At 42.4% G+C, this 24,217-nt stretch overlaps 1 protein-coding gene across 10 annotated transcripts in view; it reads left to right on the forward strand.

Annotated features, from left to right (window-relative positions):
• RASAL2 (RAS protein activator like 2) overlaps positions 1 to 24,217 on the forward strand; it is a 163,893-nt gene that overhangs the window by 85,395 nt on the left and 54,281 nt on the right. For all 10 annotated transcript variants that reach the window (XM_039730192.1, XM_039730193.1, XM_039730194.1 and 7 more), the window contains exon 3: positions 4,251 to 4,374. In XM_039730192.1, the coding sequence (XP_039586126.1) occupies positions 4,251 to 4,374 (124 nt within the window). The remainder of the gene's footprint in view (positions 1 to 4,250; positions 4,375 to 24,217) is intronic.

The following is a 24,217-nucleotide window of genomic DNA, read 5'->3' on the forward strand; positions in this document are numbered from 1 at the left end:
AGCATGAGTAAGTTGAAAATCAGAGGCCTTTTGAAGTGCAACTCGATCCAAAAATATCTGTAATTACTTAGACAAAAATAGTCTGATGGTATCACCTTGTGTAGTGTAGAAAAACATTAATTACTTGACACCTTGTCAACTTTATAAAATGAGAATAGGTGAGACTTAAGAATGAAAATTATTAATGAAAAGAAGTGTTCAGTGCCTAAAAGTAAGTAGAAAGAAAATTAATTCCTGTAGGAATGTGGGAGATGACTTAGCAAATAAGGAGTCCTGAGTGACAGGAGGTGTGCAATTATTACACAGTGTGATAATATTTAACAGCATTTTCCAAGACAAGGAAAACAGGCCTAGATTGATGCCCATACAAACCAGGTATTTCTTCTACAAGGAAGAGTTTCCCCTGTCAGATACTTTCATCTGCTCTGGAAAACCTGTTCCATCAGGTGGGAGGAGCTGTGAGGGCACAGCAGACATGTCTGTAAAATCAGAGCCATTTAAAACAGGGAAGGGGTGTTCATGAAGAGTGGCTCCAGACAGACAAACATGTGCACAGCACTTGCACTTGGAGGCATGTGACAAATGGCTGCACCTGGCTCTTTTTACTTGGGCTTTGTCAGCAGCTTGGCTGCAGTCCTGCAGAATGTTTTAGTCTTGTGTTCACTCGGAAATGAAGATGAACAACATTTTTCACTGCGTTAGACTCTTCTTTTTCCCCTCCCTGTGCCCAAACCTCATTTTTCTTCTTGGATTTAGAGGTGGGTTTAATCAAGGGCAAAGGATAGCAAAGACTTGCATGCACTGTGACAAGATCTACTGCTCACTGGTGCTGGTGACAGAGGCCAGCAGCAGCAGCACACCTGGGAGGTGTTTTCCTACTCCTCCATCTCCTGTGACTGACACCAGTAGTGGTGTGACAGTAGTGATCCAAGGGAGCAAACACTGCTGCTTGGGCCCCCAGGGGAAGCTCTTCCCACATCTCACTGCCCTCCTCAAAGAATTTGTGACATTGGGGGTGCTACAGCAAACATGTTTCGCCTGTAAATAAGAGTTTGTCAATGCTGAACCCAGCCATAAGATTTGCCTTAATTCTCAAGCAAATTTAATTTCCAAAAGCCCTGAGAAATGTTTGCTGTCAACATTTTTAAAGTGGATTTCTGTGTCAAAATTTTAGCTAGGTTCTAACTTTCTGGAGGAAGGTAAACAATTAAAATGCATTATTTAACTGGTTTTGACATTACTCCAGACTTCCTGACTGTTAGATCAGAAGAGCCTGCAAATTCTCAAGTTTGTCTTGAACCACTCTTTCCAATCTGGAAAAATCTTATCTACAATGAAGACATTTTTTCATCTGCTTTTTTTAAAAGTGACAATCTTAGTTTGCCTTTAAGAAGCATTAAATGTTTGGAAAGTTCTTTCTCCTATTCCTTCTGAAATCCCCTCCCTATCAAACTGCTAGAAATCTCCAATACAGACTTTTTACACTTTAAAAGTATGTTCAGTGGCAGGTGAGCTGGGATGCTGCTCAAGGATTTAGAGTCTGAGCTCTGAACCCATCCTCATTAAATTGTGAAATTTGTCATGGAAACGTGACCTGTGAAGAAAATTGTTAAGATTGCTAAAATGATCAGCATCTGGACTGTCCCTGTGTACCCTTTTTATCACAGAGCTAACACTGCTCAGACCCCAGTCCTGAGCCAGCAGCTTCAGCATGTCAGCTCAGGGTCAGAGAATTCCCAGGTTGGTGAAGTCTCAACAGGGAAAGAAGAGAATAAAGCTGGATGGGAGAAAAAAAAAAGAGCTGAAAGACTGAATCACCATTAGAGTCCTGACTCTGCAAGGCTGTGTCATTCCCTTCAATCCTTTGCTGAGCTGCCTGCTGGGGTGGCAGGGGCTGCAGGAGTGTTGGGAAGGTGGCAGATGTCTGCCTTGGTCTTCACATGGTATTTATTTGTGCAGTTCCTTGTGTTTTGGTGCCTCCCCATCCATGAATCCATTGTCTGACTGCAGAGCATTTATAGAATTGTTTAAAAAGTGCCCAGTCCCAAGGGATACAGAGCTGCTGACCAAGTTCATTTTACATGTTCACAAAGCTTCTTGGTATTTATTTGTGCAGTTCCTTGTGTTTTGGTGCCTCCCCATCCATGAATCCATTGTCTGACTGCAGAGCACTTTATAGAATTGTTTAAAAAGTGCCCAGTCCCAAGGGATACAGAGCTGCTGACCAAGTTCATTTTACATGTTCACAAAGCTGTATTTTTTTTAGAGCAGGCTGGTCTCATGCTAAGCAATAAATACTGGTCCTGCAGTCTTGGAGTTGGTTCTTTTTGTCAATATAAATCGAGACTATGGTTTTGGAGAAGTTTTACTGTAAATAACAAAGCGTTTTACAGTCAGACTTAAGGGGATCTTTTTGAGTTGATTTAGTGGGGAAATCAAAGCTGCAGTAGCTGTATTGGTCTAGAGCCAGCAGGTGGGTGTAGGTGCAGTGAGTTCACTGTGACAGGAGTGTGGCAGGGGTTTAAGGGCTGCTGAAGCAGGTTTGTGGTATGGTAATAGCTGATCTGGAAATCTGGCTCACAGCATCCCACCAAAAAATTCTCTGAAGGAAATCAGGAGAGGCAGGGGATCAGGAGAGTGTTTAGAAGGGAATGAGACTAAATGGAGCCTCCAGATGAGAACTGAAAATTCAACATGTGAATTTGGTTGAACATATATGGTATAAACTAACAGAATTAGTCTGTTTAACTTACCAATGTGCTTTTGCACAAGAGCTTATACAGCTGTAAAAATCACCAGAGAAGACAATAGTCTGATCAGAATAAACACCAGAGGTTTGGGAAACTTGTTTTGAAAACTGGGCACTGTTTGAAGGAGACAAATAAATCAGGATAGTAATAAATAACATTTAGAAATGACCTTAAGAGAATGTTAAGTGCTTAGAAATCAGGAAATGCCAGAACTAGTTTTGAGAGCCATTGTAGTGTTCAGCCTGTTTCTAAAAAAATGCAGTATCTCTGAGATCTTTTACAACCTTCAGTACAAATGAATGATAGCTTTTTGTTTGCTATTAATACTCATTTTTCAGAGTTGATGGAAGATATGAAAGGATAAACAACACAGGAAATAGGACAGGGGCTTCTATTTCTTTAGGTGCCAGCTGTGTGTTATGTAGCCACATGAAAATAAATTGCCATGCTACGTGTACTGCAGTTGTACTGTGAGAACCAAAATCCTCATCAAAAGCGCACCGAGATATTTTGTGCCTTGCAGTCCCTGGTAGTGAATCTCCTGAGGTTTCTTCCAGCTGTGGAAGGTTCGGGGGAGCCCCACCCAGCCACAGGTACCAAAAGCTGTGGTGGGCACCAACAGAAGGTGTGGTGGCCAGGACCCAGTGGTGCAGTTGCCTGCGTTGGCTGCGGGTGGCATTTCTCTCTGAGCTGGAGCAACCACAGAGCCAGTGCTTCACCAACACTGAATCTCAGTTACTTGCTGACCATGGCAGGACCTGTGGATAGATAGAAGGTAGGAGACTAGAGATAGTGGTGAAGGTAATCTCACCCCTAAAGAGTTACAGCTGTGCCAATTATCAAGCATTAAGAACAAGCCTGCCCTTAATAGGCCACAGCTGGATCCAATTAAGAGGGGTATTATAAAAGAGCAGGTTGGCTGGTCGAGAGGGGAGATGGAGTTTGTTGGCTGTGCTGAGAAGAAGGAGTCAGTGCTGTGAGGAGCTGCCCATGAGCTATCACCAAGAAGGTATGAAACCTTTCCAATAAGACAGCAACAGGACCTGCTGGAGCGTGGCCATGAGCGTGCTGCTCTGTGCTCTTTGGAGGCTCCCTGCAGCCTGGGGGTGCCTGTGCAGCGCCTGTGTGCCCCAGGCAGCTGTCGCAAGTTTTGTTTTCTCTACGTTTTGCCTGGTGCCATCTGAGCAGCAGCCTCTGCCTGACTTTGCCAGCGTGGAAGCAGCCGTGGTCTGGCAGTGGGGAAGCAGTTTGGAAAGGCAGGGGTGCTTTGGTAGTTGGGGGTCAGGGATGCTGGCACCAGCTCGTGGGCATTGTGGCTGAGCGTGCTCTTCACCACTGCTGCACTTTCCTGGAGAGCCTCTGGAATTTTGTGTTAAGGCTACAAATGCCACACTAAAGCCCGAGAGCAGATGAGGAGAAAATGAAGTGCCCTATCAAGATGGCATGTTAGCAGTGTGGCCTGGCGCCGGGTTAACAGCTGTTGGCATGGTTTCCCCGCAGGTGCCCGCAGAAGGGATCCCGGAGCCGCAGGATGCCTCCCGCGGGCGCTGCCTGCGCCGCACGGTCAGCGTGCCCTCCGAGGGCCAGTTCCCCGAGTACCCGGCAGAGGGGGCCGCCCAGCTAGGTAAGAGAACCTTGGACACCAGAAATAATAAATAAATAAATAGATAGATAAATAAATAAATATGTTAGCTAGGCTGCGAGCTCCCAGCGGGCAGAGCCCTGCCAGAGCAGCCCGGCTAGGCGGGTACCACTGCGGGATGTGGAGGTTGCAGAGCCCAGGTTTTGTGTGTAAATGCCTCCAGCAACGCCACTGCCAAACACCAGGATTTATCCAGATACCAGGGAGATGGTTATGGGATGCTGGCACATGGGGAACTGTGTTTTTAAACTCACTAGGCAGCCCTGGGATTGAAAGGTGAGAGCTGCTGGATGCGGGTCAGTAGGGATGCAGCTCTTGGGGTGGCTCTGAGTGGTTCCTGCTGGTTTAGAACTGTTAGCTGGTTATGTTTTACCTCACCTCTGGAATTTCCTTGGCTTCGTATTTTCACAACAAGCACCGAATAACAGGTTTTTCTCTAGCTTACCTCATGCCTGTTCAGGGTGCCGTTCCCAAAAGAAGCAGCCATCTGCCTGCTGTTTGCTGTAATTATACGTGTTGAAATTTAGACAAAACAAACAAAAAAAGATAGGTACTAAAAATGACAGACAAATTTGCAGTGGTTCCTCAAGTCCAGGCTTGGCCCAGTTCCCCCTGATAATTATATGTGTTGAAATTTAGGCAAAACAAAAAAAAAAGGTACTAAAAATGACAGACAAATTTGCAGTGGTTCCTCAAGTCCAGGCTTGGCCCAGTTCCCCCTGTTTTCCACCCTACCTGTGGCTGCATAAAGAGCACCATTCCAGGTTTTCCCAGAAAAGAAGGAAGAGGCAGCAACCACACACTTTCAAATGAGCTCTTCTTTCTTTACCCAGCCTATGCAAGAAACTTTCCTTCACATAGGCTGGTGAGACTTAGGAGCAGTTCTACCCTGGTTCAGACATGAAAAATGTCACTCCTGGGGACAGTGAGCTATGACAAATAAACATACATCTGTAAATAGTAAAGCAGCCTTGATAGCTACTATCCAAGGTAAAGAGCACATAAGGTATTTTTCATTTCAGAGATTTTTTTTTTTAGTAAGTATTTCTTTTGCGAGTACATTGCACACAAGTAAGGAATATCCCACCTTTGTAGATAGTTAATTATCACTTTGCAAATGTATTGCTTATTTATTTGTACTTGTCAATAGCACTGTTTAACTCTTCCTTATTTGAGGAAGGCAGATAAGGTTCTTTTTTTTTATTTCCTAGATTACAGATTGAAAGTGTGAAAATAAACAGGACAAAGTTGGGGATTTAGGAGGAAAAACTGCAAAATACTTTTGAGATGAGTGACGTGAAAAGAGCCGTGATTGGATTTGTTTGTGGAGTTTCAAATGCACCTCTAAATGATCATTTTGTTTTGCCACATGAATAAATGTTCATTCTTGTTTGGAACTAAAGCTGGTATTAATCATCTTTACATAGTGCTGTAGGCAAAATACTTACTCCAGGTATATGGCTGGTGAGGTGAATAAAGAATTGCATTGCAGCCAGTCTGCACTAGGCAGTGAATATTATTTATAGCTTCACAAGCTAGAAAGACCTTTAAAAATCTAAGACTTGAATACCTTCTTCTTCTATACCATGTACAAAAATGAGTGGATTTTCTAGACTTCTCTGAGCATCTCAATAGCTGGAAATCCCAGTGTTATGTTTTTAAATGGAGCCTTGTAACATTCTTGATTTTTCTTGAAGGCCACAGAGAATGGATGACTCTGCTATTTGGTGTCTGCCTTGCTGTGTATCTTGCTTCAGTTTTAGATGCAAGTGGCATCTTGTAGTGTGTTATTTGATATATGCCTGACAAGAATATATTAAAAGTACAAGATATCTACATGGTCCTCTCCATGTGAGAGCTACAACAGTAGTGAATACAGATGTCACAGAGTGGTGGGTAAAATAACTGGGCATGCAATGGGAAGGGGAAAATTGAGCAATGCCCTTTCTGTGGGTATGGAAGAGAGTGGGGGGAAGGTCATACATAATTTCAGATTGCAGTGCCCTAGGTAGTTCCTTTGTTCTCACATCCTGGTTAAAAATGTCTCTTGTCATGATTACAGAATCCCTGCTAATGAAACAAGTGGGAATAGCTTTATGTCAAGATGCTGAGCCAGCGGACATATTAATGAAGGGAACCATTGCACATCTTTATACAGAGAAAGAGGCAGATGGTGGCAGCCAGGCCGTATCACAAGCAGTACAGATAACAACTGCACTAAAATAGCTTTGGAATGGACACCAAAAGCTGAAAGGCACAGCAGAGGCAGCTACAGTATCTGGTAGAGAAATTGCTATGCAGAGCTGATAAGAATATCAAGCTTGTCCAGGGAAGCATGTGGATAACATGGTAACTGCAGGCCGTGCATCTGACAGTGATATCTGAAATTATTCCTTGCAGAAGAGCTCCTTAGGATTGGCTCTAGTGCAGAGGTGAAGGCATTTGCTCTTTTCCCTAAGTAAGGTTGCCATACCTCTCTTGTGATTTACTAAATAGATTTATTTATTAAAAATCAAAAAGGAGGGATAAGGTGATGGGGCTCTTTTTCATTGGTAGCAATAAAGTTATAACTTGTATGAGAATCTTTTGGTTACTGGAGCAAATGGAACAGTGTGTGTTATTCAGGGGCTTTGCATAATCAGCAGTAGCACCCATTCTGCAGATTTCTGTGGCATTCTTTACAGAATTACGCACACATCCGTGTAGCACCATTCCTAGGAAGTGTGTGGGAGAGAAACTACCCACGTTACATCTGAGAAATGGAAGCAAGAGATGTGTAACTCCCCAAAGTTCAGCACTAAGTCAAGTGTGCTTCACCCAAGGGCTGCTGAAGTCATTCTCACCATCTCTTTCATTTTCCCCCCTTGCTGCAGGCTTGGCTCAGCTGTTTGGGAGGCAGCTGCTGCACCACTGTGGTTGCAGTCCCCTGTACTAAGATAGACGCCAATTTCCACATACTTCAGTACAGCAAGCTGTAATTTGTGATGGTTCAGCAGCTGCCAGAGGAGCAGCTGAGCCATCCCTTCTGAGCAGGCAGAAACCACTGTGGTCACCCTCAGATGAGGGCTGGAGGGGCAGCACAGAAAAAAAAAGCACAAGATAGAAAGTGACTTGTTTAAACACTGAAAACTAATAAGATCATTTAAAAACTCCAACTCCAGAGACACTCAGCATCTGCTGCTAGCTTAGCAGCTTGTCCTCTGCTTGCAGGCAGGGGAGAGGCTGTTGCTGATGCTGAGATTCTTAATTCCTGTCTGGAAGATGCACTGTGCACTAAGTTGTGTCAGCAAGCCATCCGTTAAATATATGCCATAAAATTTCCTTGGTGCATAATCCCTATCATTGTAGTAATACCTCTGTGAGTGAACAGGCACACTCTAAATATGTCATTTGCTTGCTAGGGTTTCATCTTGGCAGCACTTACTCAGAGGAGCCTCCACTGAAGAAAGCTAAAAATGTAGCTGGAATTTCTCCCTAACTCCAGTCTGACAGCCTCTAACCTTATTTCAAGTGTTACTTGCAATGGGGTAATTCTGTTACAAAGTGTGATGCAGGCCCTGGAGACCAGCACCTAAATGTCACAGGAAGAGGAACTCAAGCCTGGCCCATCTCTGTTTTGCCTCCGTTTCTGCTTCAGATCCTGCTCTTTTTTTCTAACAGGTGTATTTTTTCCTGTTAGGGAGATTACATCCTTTTAAAGGATCGTTGTTTATAACAGTGTGTTGGAATTAGCCCATTCATGCAGTAAAAGCATGATTCAGATTTCCACCATTCATGCTGTTTGACAGGCTAGTAGCAGTTACCACTTCCTTTCCCAAAATAATTGTCTTCTCTCTTGCTCTGCTTCCTTCTTGCCACCTGCTCACTCTAAATGAGGGTTGTTAAGGAGACTACGCAGCAAAAGTTTGGATTCTGGCAGCTTTGTGGCATTAATAAGGGAGATTTTTTTTTTTTTTTGCCTGCATATGTGAAAATATCAGGAGGAATTGAAAGTGAGGAAAGGCTTTGGGGTCTGGTTTTGTTGCTGTTGTTTTTTTTAAATTTTCAAGTATTAGAAAAGAGCATCATCAATGAGAGTTTTTGAGATTCTCTGATGCTTGGAAAGGCTAGTAGTGATGCAAATAAATCTTCTTTTTGTATTTGGAGGTGAAATCATCCCAGAAGAAAAAAAAGACTGTTTCACTTGTTGAAACAAGTTAACCCTGGGGTTTTTTTCAGTCTGAATATGCATCTCTTGAAAAAAGGTTGCTGCGAGGAGGTCAGAGGCGAAGATGCCCCTTGCAAATTTTAGTTTTGTCTTCACCCTGAGTCACTAGCATTGAGAATGAAACTCAGATCTGTTTTGATGCCAGACCTAAATCGCATTGCTACCAGGTGAGCAGTTAGCTGGGCAGAAATCCTGCCTCTGTACTCTTCTAAAAATCCAGAGGCTGTGGAATTGCAGTGAGCAACAGAAGATGAGTTAAGCAGCATCTGGTTTCTCTGCTGCATGCTGTGTTCCTTGCAAGTCTCTGCTGAGCCCTCCTGCCTGGGGAGGATTTCTCCAATACCCAGCCCATGCTCTTCCTTCAGGTAAAAACCTGGCAGGAGAGAGCAGACAAGAGCTAAAAAGATTCCTGGGGTGATTTTAATAACTTATTTTTCTAAGACTAAGTTGTTTACAACTAAAACTATCAAAGCTGAGCTTTGCTTTCTGTATATTCCAGCTGGAATGAGTATTTGTGATGAAAGAAAAAATAGATTTACTCTATGCTCACCACATAATTAAGATCTTGTAGCAGCTAAGATAAAGACCTGGAAAGGGTTACTAGTTTTTGAGGTGGGGAGAGTGAGACAGTTTGTTTTGGAACAAAAAGGATTGTTTGTGACCTGCTCAATGAAAGAATCTGCAATGTACCAGTTTTTACACTCTGTAAAGGTTTTTATGTTCGGCAAAGATTTATTTAGGAGATATGCAGGAATTTGATATAATGGAAGTCCTGTAACTTCTAAGAAAACTGTGTGCCAAAAAGAGGGCTGTCCTTCATCTTCCACCACTCAGCTTGGCCTACAAAGAATATCTGTTAGAAAGGAGGGATGAAAAAATGCACTTCCCAGCTCCCTGTATCTCATCTGTAGGGATTTATGATGTGTCTTGGTGCAGTAATTTCCCCAGTAGCCCTTCTGCCATGTGCAAAATACCCATCTACTGTCAACTGTTGTGCATGGCAGGGATACAAATCAGGGCTTGGGTTTAGCCCTCAGACTGAGGGGTGTGTTTGGCAGTATCTCTGGCAGAAAGATGGATTCAGACGTGCTGACTTGACATGTTTGCAGCTCTCTGGGTTTGCCCAACCTGGGCTTGCACGAGCCTGTTTGTGTGTACCTGCGAGAGATTCCCATCCTCCTCTCTGCAGACCCAGGGGAATCAGATGCCTTGCTGCCAGGTCCCTTTATCATGTAATTTAGCAAGCCTCGGTGAGTGGTTGGGGATCTTCGTTTTCTTTTTGACCTGTGCTTTGTACCACAAAGCTCAATTGCAGTGTCCCCAGCAGCTGCAAGGCCGGGACAGGCAGCAGGGTTCTGCACCCTGGGGGATGTGACACCACGCTGTGTTTCCACAGGCTGCAGGTGGTCCCATGCATTTTCTGCTTCCATTCTCTGCTTCCCTTCAGCCCAGACCTGCCAGAATTGCCAGAACCCATGTGTGGGAGCCTTTAGCAAGCTGGGATCTGAAGCCTTTGGCTCATGTAATTACACAAACAAGGCTTTGCTGACAACCACAACCTTTGCCTGCTTCACTGTCTGCTGCCTTGGGTCATGATCTCTTAGTGCTGTGACTTGGCTATGAGGAGTAGGGAGTGTAATTATGCCAAGATCAATTGAAATTCTAAAACTTTTAAGTCTTTACATGGTATTGTTTACCCATCATGGTCTATCCCAAAATGCAAATGCATACAAACCATGAGTTGCCTTTTAAAAAACCTCCTGTGAAATCCAGGACATCTTGGACATCTTTAGAGGCTACAGAGGGAAACATCTACTGTGTGAAAAGTGCCCTGCTATCTTTTGCATCCACAAAAGAGGTTAGGAAACATCAGGAAAAGCCCTGAAGTGATCTGAAATTTGGACAATGTACAGTGCAATTTGCCTGCCTTGGAAGGATGAAGAGTTTAGGCAACTCTGCTTGAAATTAAAGCTGACTCCAGGGAGGCTGGATGTAACAAACAGGATGCCTGGATCTCAGTGACATTCCCCTGGGCAATTGGAGTTATTTGTATACAGAAAATTGCCAAGCTGCTATCTTTCTTCTTCTATACCGCAAGCGAAGCCAAAGGATTTTGGTTTGTTCTGAATGCTTCTGAAACTTTATTCCCCTGCACACAGATCATCTGTGCTGAAAGCTGAGTTTCATCATGAAGCAAATTTTATCTGTTCAGATCTTAAACCTTTTTAGGGCAGAGATAAAGGGTAAGAACACATAATCTCAGCTTTCTAATATTGACACATAATCCATTAGGGCTTCTTTTTTTTCCCTTGGAAATGTATGTTACATCCCTGCCCACTGCCTCCAGAGCACACACAAAAAAATCACTTCAGTGATTTTTAAATTTTATGTTGAGAGCATAAAGAACACTGTAAGGAAAGCATGTTGTGCAATGTAATAATTTCTCAGAACTGGTGGCTCTTGGGCCATCTGGGTTAGACTTGTTGCCTGTGTTCTAACCAAACCTTGGTTTACTATGGAGGACCCTATGATTTTACTTTGTTTTCTCAAGAACAGCAATAAAAAATATTAAATTCTTTAGAGAAATCTACCTTAAATCATACATAAACTCACTGTGGATTGTTCAGTTTTGTAGCTTCTCTTTTCTAGTTGTTTATCTTGTGGCAAAAAGTAATTACACATCACCCAACCATGTACACTTACCTTTTTTCCATCAGTAACAACTGGCTTAACACTTAATGGAAAATGAGCCTTCCTTCCTACTGCCTGAATTTCCTTGTCTTGTCCAGAGTTAGTTTGAACTGTTGAGCTAAACTTAAATGTACTGATCTGATTCAGAATTGGGTATTAGTTTACAGAATTAGCTGTTGATCAATTTCTTGCTTTAGTATAAGTTGATTCTCAAAAATGCAGGTATTTATGAGATTGGATTAGGTGCATCTAGTTGGAAATTCAGTGTACAAAGCTGTCTCTGCTGTGCAGGCATGTGCACATTCCTGTCTCCCTGCTCTCCCACCCTCCTTGCTGCTGCTTCTGTTGCCTGCCAGGGGAATCGATTTGGCTCCATGCAGTGAAGTCTTGCTCACATCCTTGTTGTGGTGATGGGCTGGCTTTGAGTCTGACCTGGGAGATGTTCCAAATTACCCCCAGCAGCAGCCTGGAGTTGGAGGAGCTTGGGTGTAACACAGAGCTGCTCTCTGTGTTGGTTTTGATGGAGCCAGTGCTCTCACAGTAGGAGTGGAGCCACAGCCCAAGTGAGTACTGGGGATTTTATTAACCTGCCACCCTTTGTCAGTGATCCCTTTTTAATGGCACAAGGGGAGGAAAGGATTAGAACTGTGATTTTTTTATCTGCAGAATGGACAAAAAAACGTTTGAGCAGCTCAGCGGAGAGAGATAATTTACTTAAAGGAAAAATAATAAAGCCACAGAGGAAAATTGAAGTCCTCCAAGAGGAAATTGGGCTGTTGAACTCCACTGGAGTTAATCAGGAGCTCTTCCAGCAGGCACCTCTGTGTTGCAAGCTAATCCTGGAGTCCCAAAAGCAGCCCTGCAGCTGGAGAGGACTATACGTTCTAGCAGAGATTAGTGCCCATTAAGATACAATTGGTGTCCAGTAGTGCTTTTGGCTGCAGACTAATATTTCCTGATGTTTGAGGCTGCTTGGTCTCGTGCATCACCCAGTGAAGAACTGAAAGGTTTTTCTGCTTTATTTTTTTGTCTCAGTTGAAACTGCAACTCGTTTCAATGAGCTGGATGCAGTTGAGGTGAGGATCTGACCACTGAAAACTCCACTCATCCCACTTGTTCCTCCTCACCAGTGGTCTTTTCCCACTGTTCTGTGCCATGAAAAAGCTAAAGCAGTAGCATAAAAGTCCTGATATTTTTACAGAAGTATTGTAATATTATCAGGGGTTTCTAAAAATCTTTATTCAATGTCACAGTCTTTTGGGAACAACTTTATCCCTAGACTTTACAAATTGCATTTTGAATTTCTGAATCTGGGTAGATTTCTAGAGTAATTCCAACTACTCATGTAATCTGCCTTTCCCACCCCTAATTTATTTATTTTTAAGTGCCCCATTCACTCTTTCTACCTAAGTATTCAGCAGATGTCTTTGCTTGAGTCAGACAGATTCTTCAGCATTTCAGAAATCTTTTTTTGAGGCCCATACAGCAAGTTGTAGGATTGACAAAAATAGATACCAGGATGGAACCTTCCTGCATCACTAAAACTGGCTTCTTTAGGAGAAATAGGCAGATTATGGCTGTATTTCAGAGATAAATCTGAAATTTTAACCTTTCTGTCAGAACCTGATTTTAAAACAGAGGATTCCTAAATGATGGAAAAAGAAAAAAGAAAAACATGGGAACAAATCCAAATTATGAATAAATAAATTAAATATAAACATTTAAAAATAAATATTATAATAATGAGTATAATGATAATGATGATAGTAATGGCAATAGTAATAATAATAATAATAATAATAATAAAGAAGCCATGATTTGCCCATAAAAGCACAAGAACCCTTTGAAGAGATGTATAGGCTAACTTCCATGTCCCAGTCCTTAATTTTTCCATCTTTTCTCTCGTGCCCTGTGGTTTACATGCATTGCTCCACCCTCCAGAGAGGAGAGATGCTTTTCTGTGGTGCTGGATGCCGCTGGTGCCCAGCTCTGCAGTGGAGAGTGCTGTGTAATTACCCGAGCATTCCTGGCTCTCTGCCTTGGAGAGAGAAGATCATGGGCCCTCATGAGCTGTTTCTGCTCTTCTACAAATTCTGGCTCCACTGTGATCCCAAGTTTTCCCTACTGCTTCCAGTAATTCAGCATTTCCAAGCAGCATGTCAAACCAATTTGTCCTTTGGAGACACACACACATATATATTTTATTTATATATATATATGTTACTCTATAATATATATATATATGTTACTGCATAATATATATGGAGTAACATATATATTATGTTACTCTGCTGTTAGTGACAGATTTTTGGGGGAGAATGCATTTTTTTGCAGCTTGGTCAAACCAATTTGTCCTTTGGAGACAGACACACACACAGATATATATTTTTATTTATATATATATATATATATGTTACTCTATAATATATATATATATGTTACTGCATAATATATATGGAGTAACATATATATTATGTTACTCTGCTGTTAGTGACAGATTTTTGGGGGAGAATGCATTTTTTTGCAGCTTCTCTTCTGTTCCAGTGCTACTCTTGGTGCAGGATCCCTGGGTGTAGTTTGGTGATTGGTTTTAGAGGGCAACAGAGCAGGAACAATTTTTTATTATTTATTTTGCAGTCAGTGTTGTTTAAGCACACATTCAGTAAATTTCTCTCCCAAGGGCTAGGCTTGCTTTTTTCACAGATTTTCCACTTGAGTCTTGGCAGGAGGCAGGGTGACCAAAGCTGTTTCTTTCAGGAAAGACACTGAGGGTGTGGGAAATTGTTACCTGAGACAATGTGCAGAAGTAATCCTGCAAGAAAAAAGGTACTGGAAAAAATGGGGTGGATCAGAGGTATTGCAGTTAAATGACAAAATTAGAGAAAATTGGGAAAAAAATTGAAGAAAATCAAAAATAAACAGAACACTTGCTCTTGGCAACAGCAAAAGGCAGCCCCTCAGTTCTTGGTGAGCAATTTTAGCTTGTTTAGCAACAGGCTGAACAACTTCACATTCTTCCTGCCTGTGTGTGTGTGTGTGTGTGCTCTGGTGCCCCTGGCTGGCAGGTGGGACCTGCTGGAGGGCAGACTTTAAAAATGGGCTTTTAAACGTGACACTCTTCTTTCGGGATGTCACAACGTGTAAAGGGGACGGTGTGGTGGCAGCAGCAACCAAACTCTGTAGGGTTTGGCTTCTGTGCCTTAAAGAGCTGTAAATAAATAAAAATGCTATGCCTGGAAGTTCAGCTCTCGGCACTTCTTGAAATAAATAAATAAAACAGAGTTCAGGAAAAGACAATTGGTATCAGACTTCACCATTTCACTCCCAAAGCCACAGATCTTTGAATTTAAAGACAAAAATAAAAGACAGTGCAGAAAACAAAGAGGGGGGAGGGAAGTTCATTGTTTGCTCAAGTGACTCTCGGGGCTTTTTTGGTGCTGTGTATTTCCTAAGCTGTAGAAGCATCTGAAGCGGGGAAACGTCTTCAAAGGAAGTGCAGCTTTTCAAACAGCTTCAGATACATTTCCTGCTCCAGCTCCTGAGATGTTTCCACGTAAAGCGGCTCCTTGCAGTGATATCACCCTCTTGAGTTTCCCCGTCGCCGCTTTTAGCCTCGCAGTCAGCTGCTGGAGTTCTCCCAGCAGCGGGCGGGTTTTCGCAGCCGCGTGTCCTCCTGCCGCAGCCCGAGCGCTCGCGGTGCCTCCCTGGGGCCGGAGCCGTGCCCGGGTGCCCGTGTGCCCGTGCCGCCGCGCTGCTCCGCTGCTCTCGGGCAGCTCCGGGGGCGGCTCTCGCCCAGCCCCGGCCGGGAGGAGGAGCAGGGCGGCTGGGCTGCGGTACAGGAGGGCAGGCATCCCGGCAGGACCATGCTGGAGCTGGCAGGACCCGCTCAGAATGCAGGGCACAGGTGAGACTGATCCCTCCTGCCGCGATTCCAGCGGGGCGGGCTTGGCTGGGAGGCGCAGAGGTGCTCAAAGCGACTCGAAACTTGCCGGGGTTTTGTCCGTGTTGCATGTGTGTACCAGCTCTTATTCCTTTATGCAAAGGTCCTTAAAGAGACGTTCACATTTCTGCTCAGTTAAGTGTTACTACACTACAACATGTAGGTGTAAAGATGAAGAGCAGGTTTATGTAAACAGTTTAAAATCTATTTTATTGCCACTAAAATAATGAGCTTTATTCTTCCTCTCGATGAAAGCCCTTACCTAAGTCAGTACATTTCTGTAAACAGCTTAAAATCTATTTTATTGCCACTAAAATAATGAGCTTTATTCTTCCTCTCAATGAAAGCCTTACCTAAGTCAGTACATTTCTGTAAACAGCTTAAAATCTATTTTATTGCCACTAAAATCATGAGCTTTATTCTTCCTCTCGCTGAAAGTCCTTACCTAAATAAGTACATTTTTAAATGACATTGGATTTCTAGATAAGGCCAGACATCATCATTCGAGGGCACCCTGTGGGAATATTTGTCAGTGTTTACTCGTGGCTGGCATTATGTGATGTTTCCAGCATAGGAAGAATGTTGCCAACCTTGCTTCCTGTCCCCCAGAAAGTGATGGTAAATCAAAGCAGTTCAGGGAATCCTACAGGTTGCACATAAAAAACAAGGAGATTTGGTTTCCTTTCAATATAAAGGACACTGCCTTAGCAGTGCCACTTGCTTTAACAGCAGCTTTTGTCCTAAAATGTATTAAGTGATAGCAAGCTGGAAAGCATTTAAGTTTCCTGCCTTTTGATATGGTTGAACAGTTTCCAGTAGGTACAAAACCAATAAATGTTGTCTAAGGAACCGGGGAATGGAATCTCCTGAGTCAAATGTTTTCTACCTTGGAAACCTCCTTTAATAGGTGCTGATTAGGACGTCCTCCTTAGTCATTTTCCTCCTCATCCGTAGACGGGGTGAATACTAATTTACTAACTTGGAGAGACTGTTTTTGTTAGCCTGAACCAATGGGCTTGTTCTGCAGCTGCTTTTGAATTACATGATCAGAAAATGAAAACCTTCTGCCTCAGCTTTTTTCAGACAAACACGCATTTCTTTGAAAAACAAGCAAACTTTTGGCAAACTGCTCAGAAAAGTTCAAGGCACCACAATGCTTATTCCTTCCAAATCTCATTTAGGTGATTTTTTTGGGGTAGTTACCACGAGGTTGCCTTTAGAATTTCCTGTCTCTTTTTGGGACTCTTTCATATGATTAACATGTTAATAGGGTAGAGAATTAAGAGTACAATACCAGGGAGCTGTGGAAGGCAGATGTGAGCAGCAACTTACACATTCCTGCAAATTCTTCATGTTGTTACCCGGCTTCATCTGATACTCTGTGGGTACTCTCACTCTTTCTCTCTTTAAAATCTCCAGGGAGGGGAAAAAATTGTAATTGCAATGAATACTTGAGGTGACTTGTGTCAGAAAGATCTGTCATGGCTCTTTAAAGCTCATGGGAACAAATCAGCTTCATTTGTGCATGAGCAGGAGGAAGGGACATTCTGGTACACTGAGCCTTAACCTTGCCATTTTCTGATATCTGGGAGTCAGTGTAACGTGTAATATTGGAAGTCAAAGAATTTGGGGATGCAGCAAATTACAGGGTGTGAATGGCATTTGTAAATGGCTCGTTGGCATCAAGAGACAGATTCATTCTCCAGCCTGTAGAGGTATGTACCTTGTCCAAGCTTTAATTCTCCACAAAGGGAGAGCTTCCTTTTATCTAGATTTCTTGGCTAATTGGCATCAGACAGCACAAATGTTTTTTAGGAGGGCTAATAATGGTGGGATTTGAAACTGGGCCAGTGGCAGAAGGGAGACCTAATGATCCCCTTCCATTTAATTTTCTTTAGCTATGGGTGACTGCTTCTGGTAAGGGAGAGGGAAATCTGCCCAGGAAGTCAGCAAGTAAATTATGTAACTACAGGCAGAGCTTATGGATTCAGCTCTATCACCTCCACGTGTGAAATTGTCTACAGGCTAGGAGTGTGTATGTAATGGGAAATGGATTTAATGGAAATGATGGTGAAATTGTTGTGGTCCACATGACTGCAAAAATTGGGTTACAGAGGAATGGCTGCTTCTCTGAGCAGGTGGTGGCAGCTACAAATGGCTGTGGTGAGTTTGTGTGGAACCATGGACTCATTAAGGGTGGAAATGATCTCCAAGATCATCAGCTCCAACCGTTAACCTGGCACTTCCAAGGCCACCACTAAACGCATTTTTTTAGCACCTCAGGTGACTCCACCACTTCCCTGGGCAGCCTGTTCCAGTGCTTGACCACTGTTTCAGTAAAGAAATTGTTCCTGATGCATTCTTGCCTAGGAGAACAGTGCTGATCCTTGGGCTGTGGGTCTGCTGTGGTTATGTGTGAAATTGCATTTTCTTCTCCTGCACCTGCAGTGTTCTGAGCAGAGACTTTAGGAGGGCAATATTGTGATGTGAACACCTGCCAGAGAAGTGAAACAGCTCTGCCAATATGTTTCCTTAGAGTCAAGTCTCTGGGCAACCTTCAAAAGTGGCACCAACCCACAAGCATTGAAAAATCAATGTTTGGCTTAAAAAGAGAGGATTGAAACTATTTTTTTATATTTATTTATCTATTTTCCTAATTGCTTTGATTTGTTTTGGAGTAGGCTTCAGTCAGATTTCCAAGCTCAGTCTCACTGAAACTGTGACAGACAGGTCCTTTTTCTAGATTAGATGTTGTAATTGTCTCCACATCTGTTTGGTTCCAGGGGTTGTGGCTACAGAAAAATGCCAACTATACAAAATAAATCATAATTCTAATGCCAGCTGTCACAGCATTCATGCTCTTGCAGCCCTGGCTTAGTATGTCCCAAGGTCACTCCAAAATGTCAGCAGTGTTTTCTCCATACAGTGTCCAGAAGGAAGCTCTAAGATATTGCATCAGTCAGAAATTAAGGTCATGTCCACAAGATGGAGGACTTGGTATGTCCTTGTAAAAATTCCTTCAACTATGCAGTCTCTTCCTTTGCTGTGCTTCCTTGCTTCACCACCAAATGTGGTCCCTAATTTGGGAACAGATTAAAAATCCCCTCCATATGCTGCCTTTCTTGCACCAGTCTCCAGTGTTTGGCAGGGCCTTGAGCTTTGGCAGTTGCTGTATTTTGGTGCTCATGCAGAGATTAGCACAGTCTGCCTACAAACACAGGTGGGACTGAGTGGTGAGAGGGAGGGAGACCAATGATTCATGGGCAGGGGTAGGGAATCACACTGCTGGTCACAGCCACTGGTTCTCTGGAATGCTCCTGCTTGTCTGCTGCCTACCTGGTAAGTGCCAGCCTCGTGCTTTCAGGCCACTGCACGCTGAGAGCTTCTTGGTGGTGGTTTTCTGTCTCTATGTGGTGTTAGAAGGGCTGGTAACTTTTTTTTTCAGTCTGTGCCAGTCATGGAGAGTTCAGCTCCCACCTGATGCTGTTGGCAAAGCTGTGGTTTCTTGATGCACAAAGGGAGCAAGCAGTGACCTGAGGGTGGAGTAAAGCTCCCTGCTGGCACGGCGCCCTCAACCCTGCTCTGCAGGAATCGCTGGTATTTGGGTTGTGCTGAAAGCAACAAGTTGGACTCGTTGTGGGAGTGCTATGTAAGGCTGTTACCTGGAGCCAAACACAGGAGGAAGAGGGTAAATAATGCTTAAGTTGATTGGGCAGTTCCTGTGTGATCTGGCCAGAAGCTGAAGTGTCATGGTCAGTGGATCATCACGCTGGTCATGGTGAATGGCATCCCACAACACCTGGCAGCCATCTGTGTGGGTGTCAGGCATTCTGATGGAACCAGAATGGTGCAGACTGAATGATAAAATACTTATTTCTCACTCATATTTAGTTCTCTGTCATGTGAACAGTTTTTCTCAAAATTCTGGTTCTGTGTTATCTAAGGAGTCATAGAATGACAAAAGACCCCAAACCAACCACCACCCAAACCCCAGCCCTCACTAACTTGTTCTTTCATTTGTTTGCTTGTTGGAGATGTCATCCAAATTAGTCTAAATAAGAAAAATCATTCTTGGGTGTTTCTCAGCTCTGGTTGAGCCTGTATGCCCAAGGAAAAACAGTAGGTCAGGAAATAATAGTAGAGACCAACATGAATGGTGGAAGCATGCCAACAAAACTGCCTTAATCAATTATTTTCACAAAATACAGCACTTGAATTGTGCAAACTATGTGGCCTGCAAGGTGAGCAAGAAAAACTCCTGGGAAAAATGTCATCTTGTGAATGCCAGCATCAGAAATGAAGCACCCTTTACATTCTGCTCGTTAAATATATAGCTGGGTGTATTCATACTTTAATACAAGATGTCTGTTGACATGAGGCATATGGTTCACAGTCTGGAAAGGCACTCCAGAGTGGATGGCTCTGTAAATAACATCTTGGCCCTAATTTGGAATTAAATTAGCTTAATATTTTTGGAGTGGTCATTAATAGGTACTTAGAAACTTGCCATCCTGCTAGAAGTGTAACTTAGCTGAATCCCTTGGCTATTTTGAGGATACCAAGGAAGTTGGATTGAGTACAAAAATGTAATTAAGTCGGTGTGGAAGTGCGAAAAAATACCCCATGGTTGTTCATAAGTGAAGTTCTGAAAATCCAACAGTTCTGCCCAGCTGAATTACCTGTATTGTTATATACTACAGAAGGTCAAGGTTTGTTGTTTTTCTCACCTTCATTTTGAGCCATTCTGTCCCTATTTATCTTTCCAGGCTGTCAGCAGGCACAGCTTTCACTGGCCCTGGATTCCTCTGTGCTCCAGAAATTGTTATTTAGGAAATCCTTTTTTTTCTGCCCCCCTCCTGAGTAACCACTGGTTGAGGTCTCTGATCTCAGCTGGGCTGGGAAGGCTGGTGGTGCTCACTCTGGAAGGGAGGAGAACCATTACCCAGCTGAGTGACAATATTACATCAGTGTGCAGAGGCTGTCATCTGCAGCTGGGTAAGAGCTGTTGAGAGCAAGTGTAGAGATCAGTGACTGTGCTAAAATCACTTCATTAAGCAATCTGAAAGGATAAAACACTAGACTATAATGTGTATGTGTGGGCTGGCACTTCATCAGCAGGGTTTCACTTTCCACAATAAATGAACTGGCTTGAAGAGAGACTTGAGTGTCCATCCATTTATTTTTTTTCTGATTAAAAAGGGCTTTCTCTGTGCTTTGCCATGCTCCAATGGGGCTGTCCACATCTTCTCATGTCTGACATAAATCTGCTATTGATTTACACTGCAACAGAATTATTCTGCTCATAGCTTGCTCACAGGATCCTGTCACAGCACTACGCACTGCTTTTGCTTAGGTAGCTTAAGCCAAAAAAGTTACCCATGTTCCAAAATAACTGTGAATACTCCCATCATGATTTCCTAATACAGACTGAGTTACTCAGCCTTGTCCACTGGGATCCTCTTGAACTAGATCACAGCTTGGTTAGGAGGCTGTTATATTGTAATGCTGCTCCTCAAAGCAAAATTACTTTCATTATACATAGGCACTTAAAATGATTTAATGAAGGAAATAGAGCACTGTGCATATAGAATTGACATTTTTAGGTGTCTGGGAAACTTATTTTCAAGGCAGCTGCTTGTTCCATGCTGTGGCATTGAAAATAGGATTGGGAAGTTAGTACTGCTTTGCATTTTTCTGGGGCAGAGTGCCTCAGATAACTCCTGATATTTCCTGATGGGCAGGTATGAGGGTGAGTAGTTTTGCCTGACACATGCCATTGTTCCAGGGGTTGGAGAAACAAACATTGATTGTTTCTTGTTCCCTCCTAAATTATCTGTAAGACATTTTATTAAGAATGACTTGGGTGTACAGTATCTAACACATATTGCTGTGAGGACATCATCTCCTGCCTGAAGCAATATCCATCAATCAGTCTGTCAGCACCTGTCCCTAGTGCATGTAAGACCCATTTTTCCTCCCCTTGAAAATGCCTCATGCAGAGAACATTAATACATCAGGATTTATAATACCACACTGACCATGTGCTTGCATCACAAGGCGTCTTTGCTCTATTATTTGCATGTATTATGAATTCTCATTTACTAAAAATTCCTGTAGAAAACTCAGACTCATGTTTCTAATTTATAATACCACACTGACCATGTGCTTACAAAGCATCTGCATCACAAGGCATCTTTGCTCTATTATTTGCATATATTATGAATTCTCATTTACTAAAAATTCCTGTAGAAAACTCTGAGACTGATGTTCCCGGGTAGTTTCACTGATCAAGAAAGCTAATTTTTAAATCCACAGAATGGCAAAGCTGCTTAGCTTCACAGGTTTCAGACTCATAACTTCAGGAGAGTGACATTTGTGACAACTGCAGAGTTCAGTCAGTGGCTGTAATGCAGGAATTACCTGCATGGAGGAATATACACAAGTTTTAAATGGTTGGTTTTTATAAGATTCTCCAAAGCCAGAGACTCATGTTTCTGGGTAGTTTCACTGATCAAGAAAGCTAATTTTTAAATCCACAGAATGGCAAAGCTGCTTAGCTTCACAGGTTTCAGACTCATAACTTCAGGAGAGTGACATTTGTGACAACTGCAGAGTTCAGTCAGTGGCTGTAATGCAGGAATTACCTGCATGGAGGAATATACACAAGTTTTAAATGGTTGGTTTTTATAAGATTCTCCAAAGCCAGAAGGGCTTGCTTTAATTTCCAGGCTTGAGAACTCATCTGCTTTTGGAACTCAGGGCTGAGGGAGATAAACCCAAACACTTTGAACAGGTTTTCTCATGTTCTCACCTGCTATTCTGTACAGCTACTGGTGCTAATTTTGGAAAGCAGTCTCAAGACAGATATTAGCTGCTTCTTGTCCCTGCTTTTTGATTGGGTTTGTTGTTTTTAGGTTTTTTTTAATTACTACTTTGCTGACCTCTCTATATTTTAATATTTTCCATACTCCTGCTCTGGTCAATAGAGCCATTTGTATCTGGATTTGCATTGGTTCAACAAACTTCCAGTGTAGGTAGGTCCCACAGCATGAAAATAAGTTAGTCATGTTTTGAATAGTCTTCTCATGCAGATTTGCATTTTATCTTGCAATCTGTTTGTCCTGGTTTTTTTTAATTACTACTTTGCTGACCCTTCCCACCTCTCTATATTTTAATATTTTCCATACTTCTGCTCTGGTCAATAGAGCCATTTGTATCTGGATTTGCATTGGTTCAACAAACTCCCAGTGTAGGTAGGAGCATGAAAATAAGTTAGTCATGTTTTGAATAGTCTTCTCATGCAGATTTGCATTTTATCTTGCAATCTGTTTGTCCTGGAAAATTTGGACAAGACTTTTTTAATGGTTTTTGGAATCCAGTGTAGGTAGGTCCCACAGCATGAAAATAAGTTAGTCATGTTTTGAATAGTCTTCTCATGCAGATTTGCATTTTATCTTGCAATCTGTTTGTCCTGGAAAATTTGGACAATAATTTTTTTTAATGGTTTTTGGAAAGCTTTAGAGCACAACACTTCCTTTAAGACAAATTTAAGAAGCTATTCCCAATAAATGTTCTGCTGTGACCAGCACTACATCCCTCCTGCAGCTGTGGAGCTGTATCTCTGGCTTTCTTGCACAGCAAAGGCTTAAAAATCAAAATCAATGCTCCAGAGGAGTCTGAAGATATGTTTGAAGGGATTGTTTGAAACTAAGTATTCAAAGGATGTAAGCAGAGAGGCCATTTCTGATACCAGTGTTTGATAATGGTCTGTCAAAGCATGCAAACCTCAGCCAGAGCCCAGTGGTTGGGAGATGAGGCTTGATAAATTCACTCTTGGAACTAAGGAGCAATTTGCTAAGCAGAGTGGAGTTAGCCATTGGAACAGCTTACAGGGGATCAGACAGGCTCTTTGTGTCTTTGTCAGGGTGGTGACAACTGGGGGTCCCTTTTTCTGGAAGACAGGTCTTTGTTCAGAGATAATTCAGGGAATGGATGAAGTCACTGGGGGGTGTTCTAAAGGTGTTTCAAATCAGGTTAGATGGATCTGGTGTCTCTTCTACATCTTTTCTATCACTTCAAATGTCCAGGACTTCTAGGGGGACTGTGTTCATGACTCACTTTCTTACAAGGACTTCTTAATTCTTGCTTTTGTTCTGATGTCTGTCTCCATTTCCTGACAGTCCCTTGCAGACAGGTGACTGTTGTATTGCACTGCATGTTAGTGTGACCTGGTAAACCACACAGAACTGAGATAAATAATAGGGATGTATTTATGCAGGGGTTTCTCCTCTGTGGGTTTCCCCAGGAATGTTAATTCACAGGAGAAATCTGCTTATCAAAAACTTCACTGTCCTTTCAGTTCCTAGTTGCATCCTCCTGGCTGAAGTCTTTGCCAGTTCTAGTTCCATTTTTAAGAAAGTTTTTTTTTATCTTCACATATTTTAAAATACTCCAATAAGCCACTTTCATACTTGATATGCAATATACTTCCCCTGCTATCAGGAACATTTTAAGATATTGGAAGGGATTAATAAAGCTAAATTATTACACAAGATGAGGCAGCCAGGGAGGAAAACAGGATCTGTATGTACTTTGTACTCCTAGAAAGGATATAAAATTGGTAAGCATTCATGGGAAATCAATACTCATAACTCTGTTTTCTCTAGAACCTTTTATTTATAGAGGTGATAGTTAATATTGCAAGTTTTTAATGGAAAGACACCCAGGTGATTGTGAGTACAGTATTTGATTAAGGAACTAAAAGAAAGGAGCTGAAAGTTTCATTTCATATTGACCAAATATGCCAAAGTTTCATTTCAGATAGACCAAAATAAGTATCTAATCCTTTCTCTGAAAATTCTTTAATTCCATTCTTCTTGCAAGTAGATTTACATCATCAGTTTGCACAGTCTTAAAGAAAAGGTTCTACTTGTGGAAGTTGAACAAAACTCCCACACACAGAGGGAAATTTGTTGGAACAGTTCATT

The sequence above is a fragment of the Passer montanus genome, unplaced genomic scaffold (assembly GCF_014805655.1).
Source record: "Passer montanus isolate IOZ18808 unplaced genomic scaffold, ASM1480565v1 scaffold71, whole genome shotgun sequence".
In the NCBI taxonomy this organism is placed as follows: Eukaryota; Metazoa; Chordata; class Aves; order Passeriformes; family Passeridae; genus Passer; species Passer montanus.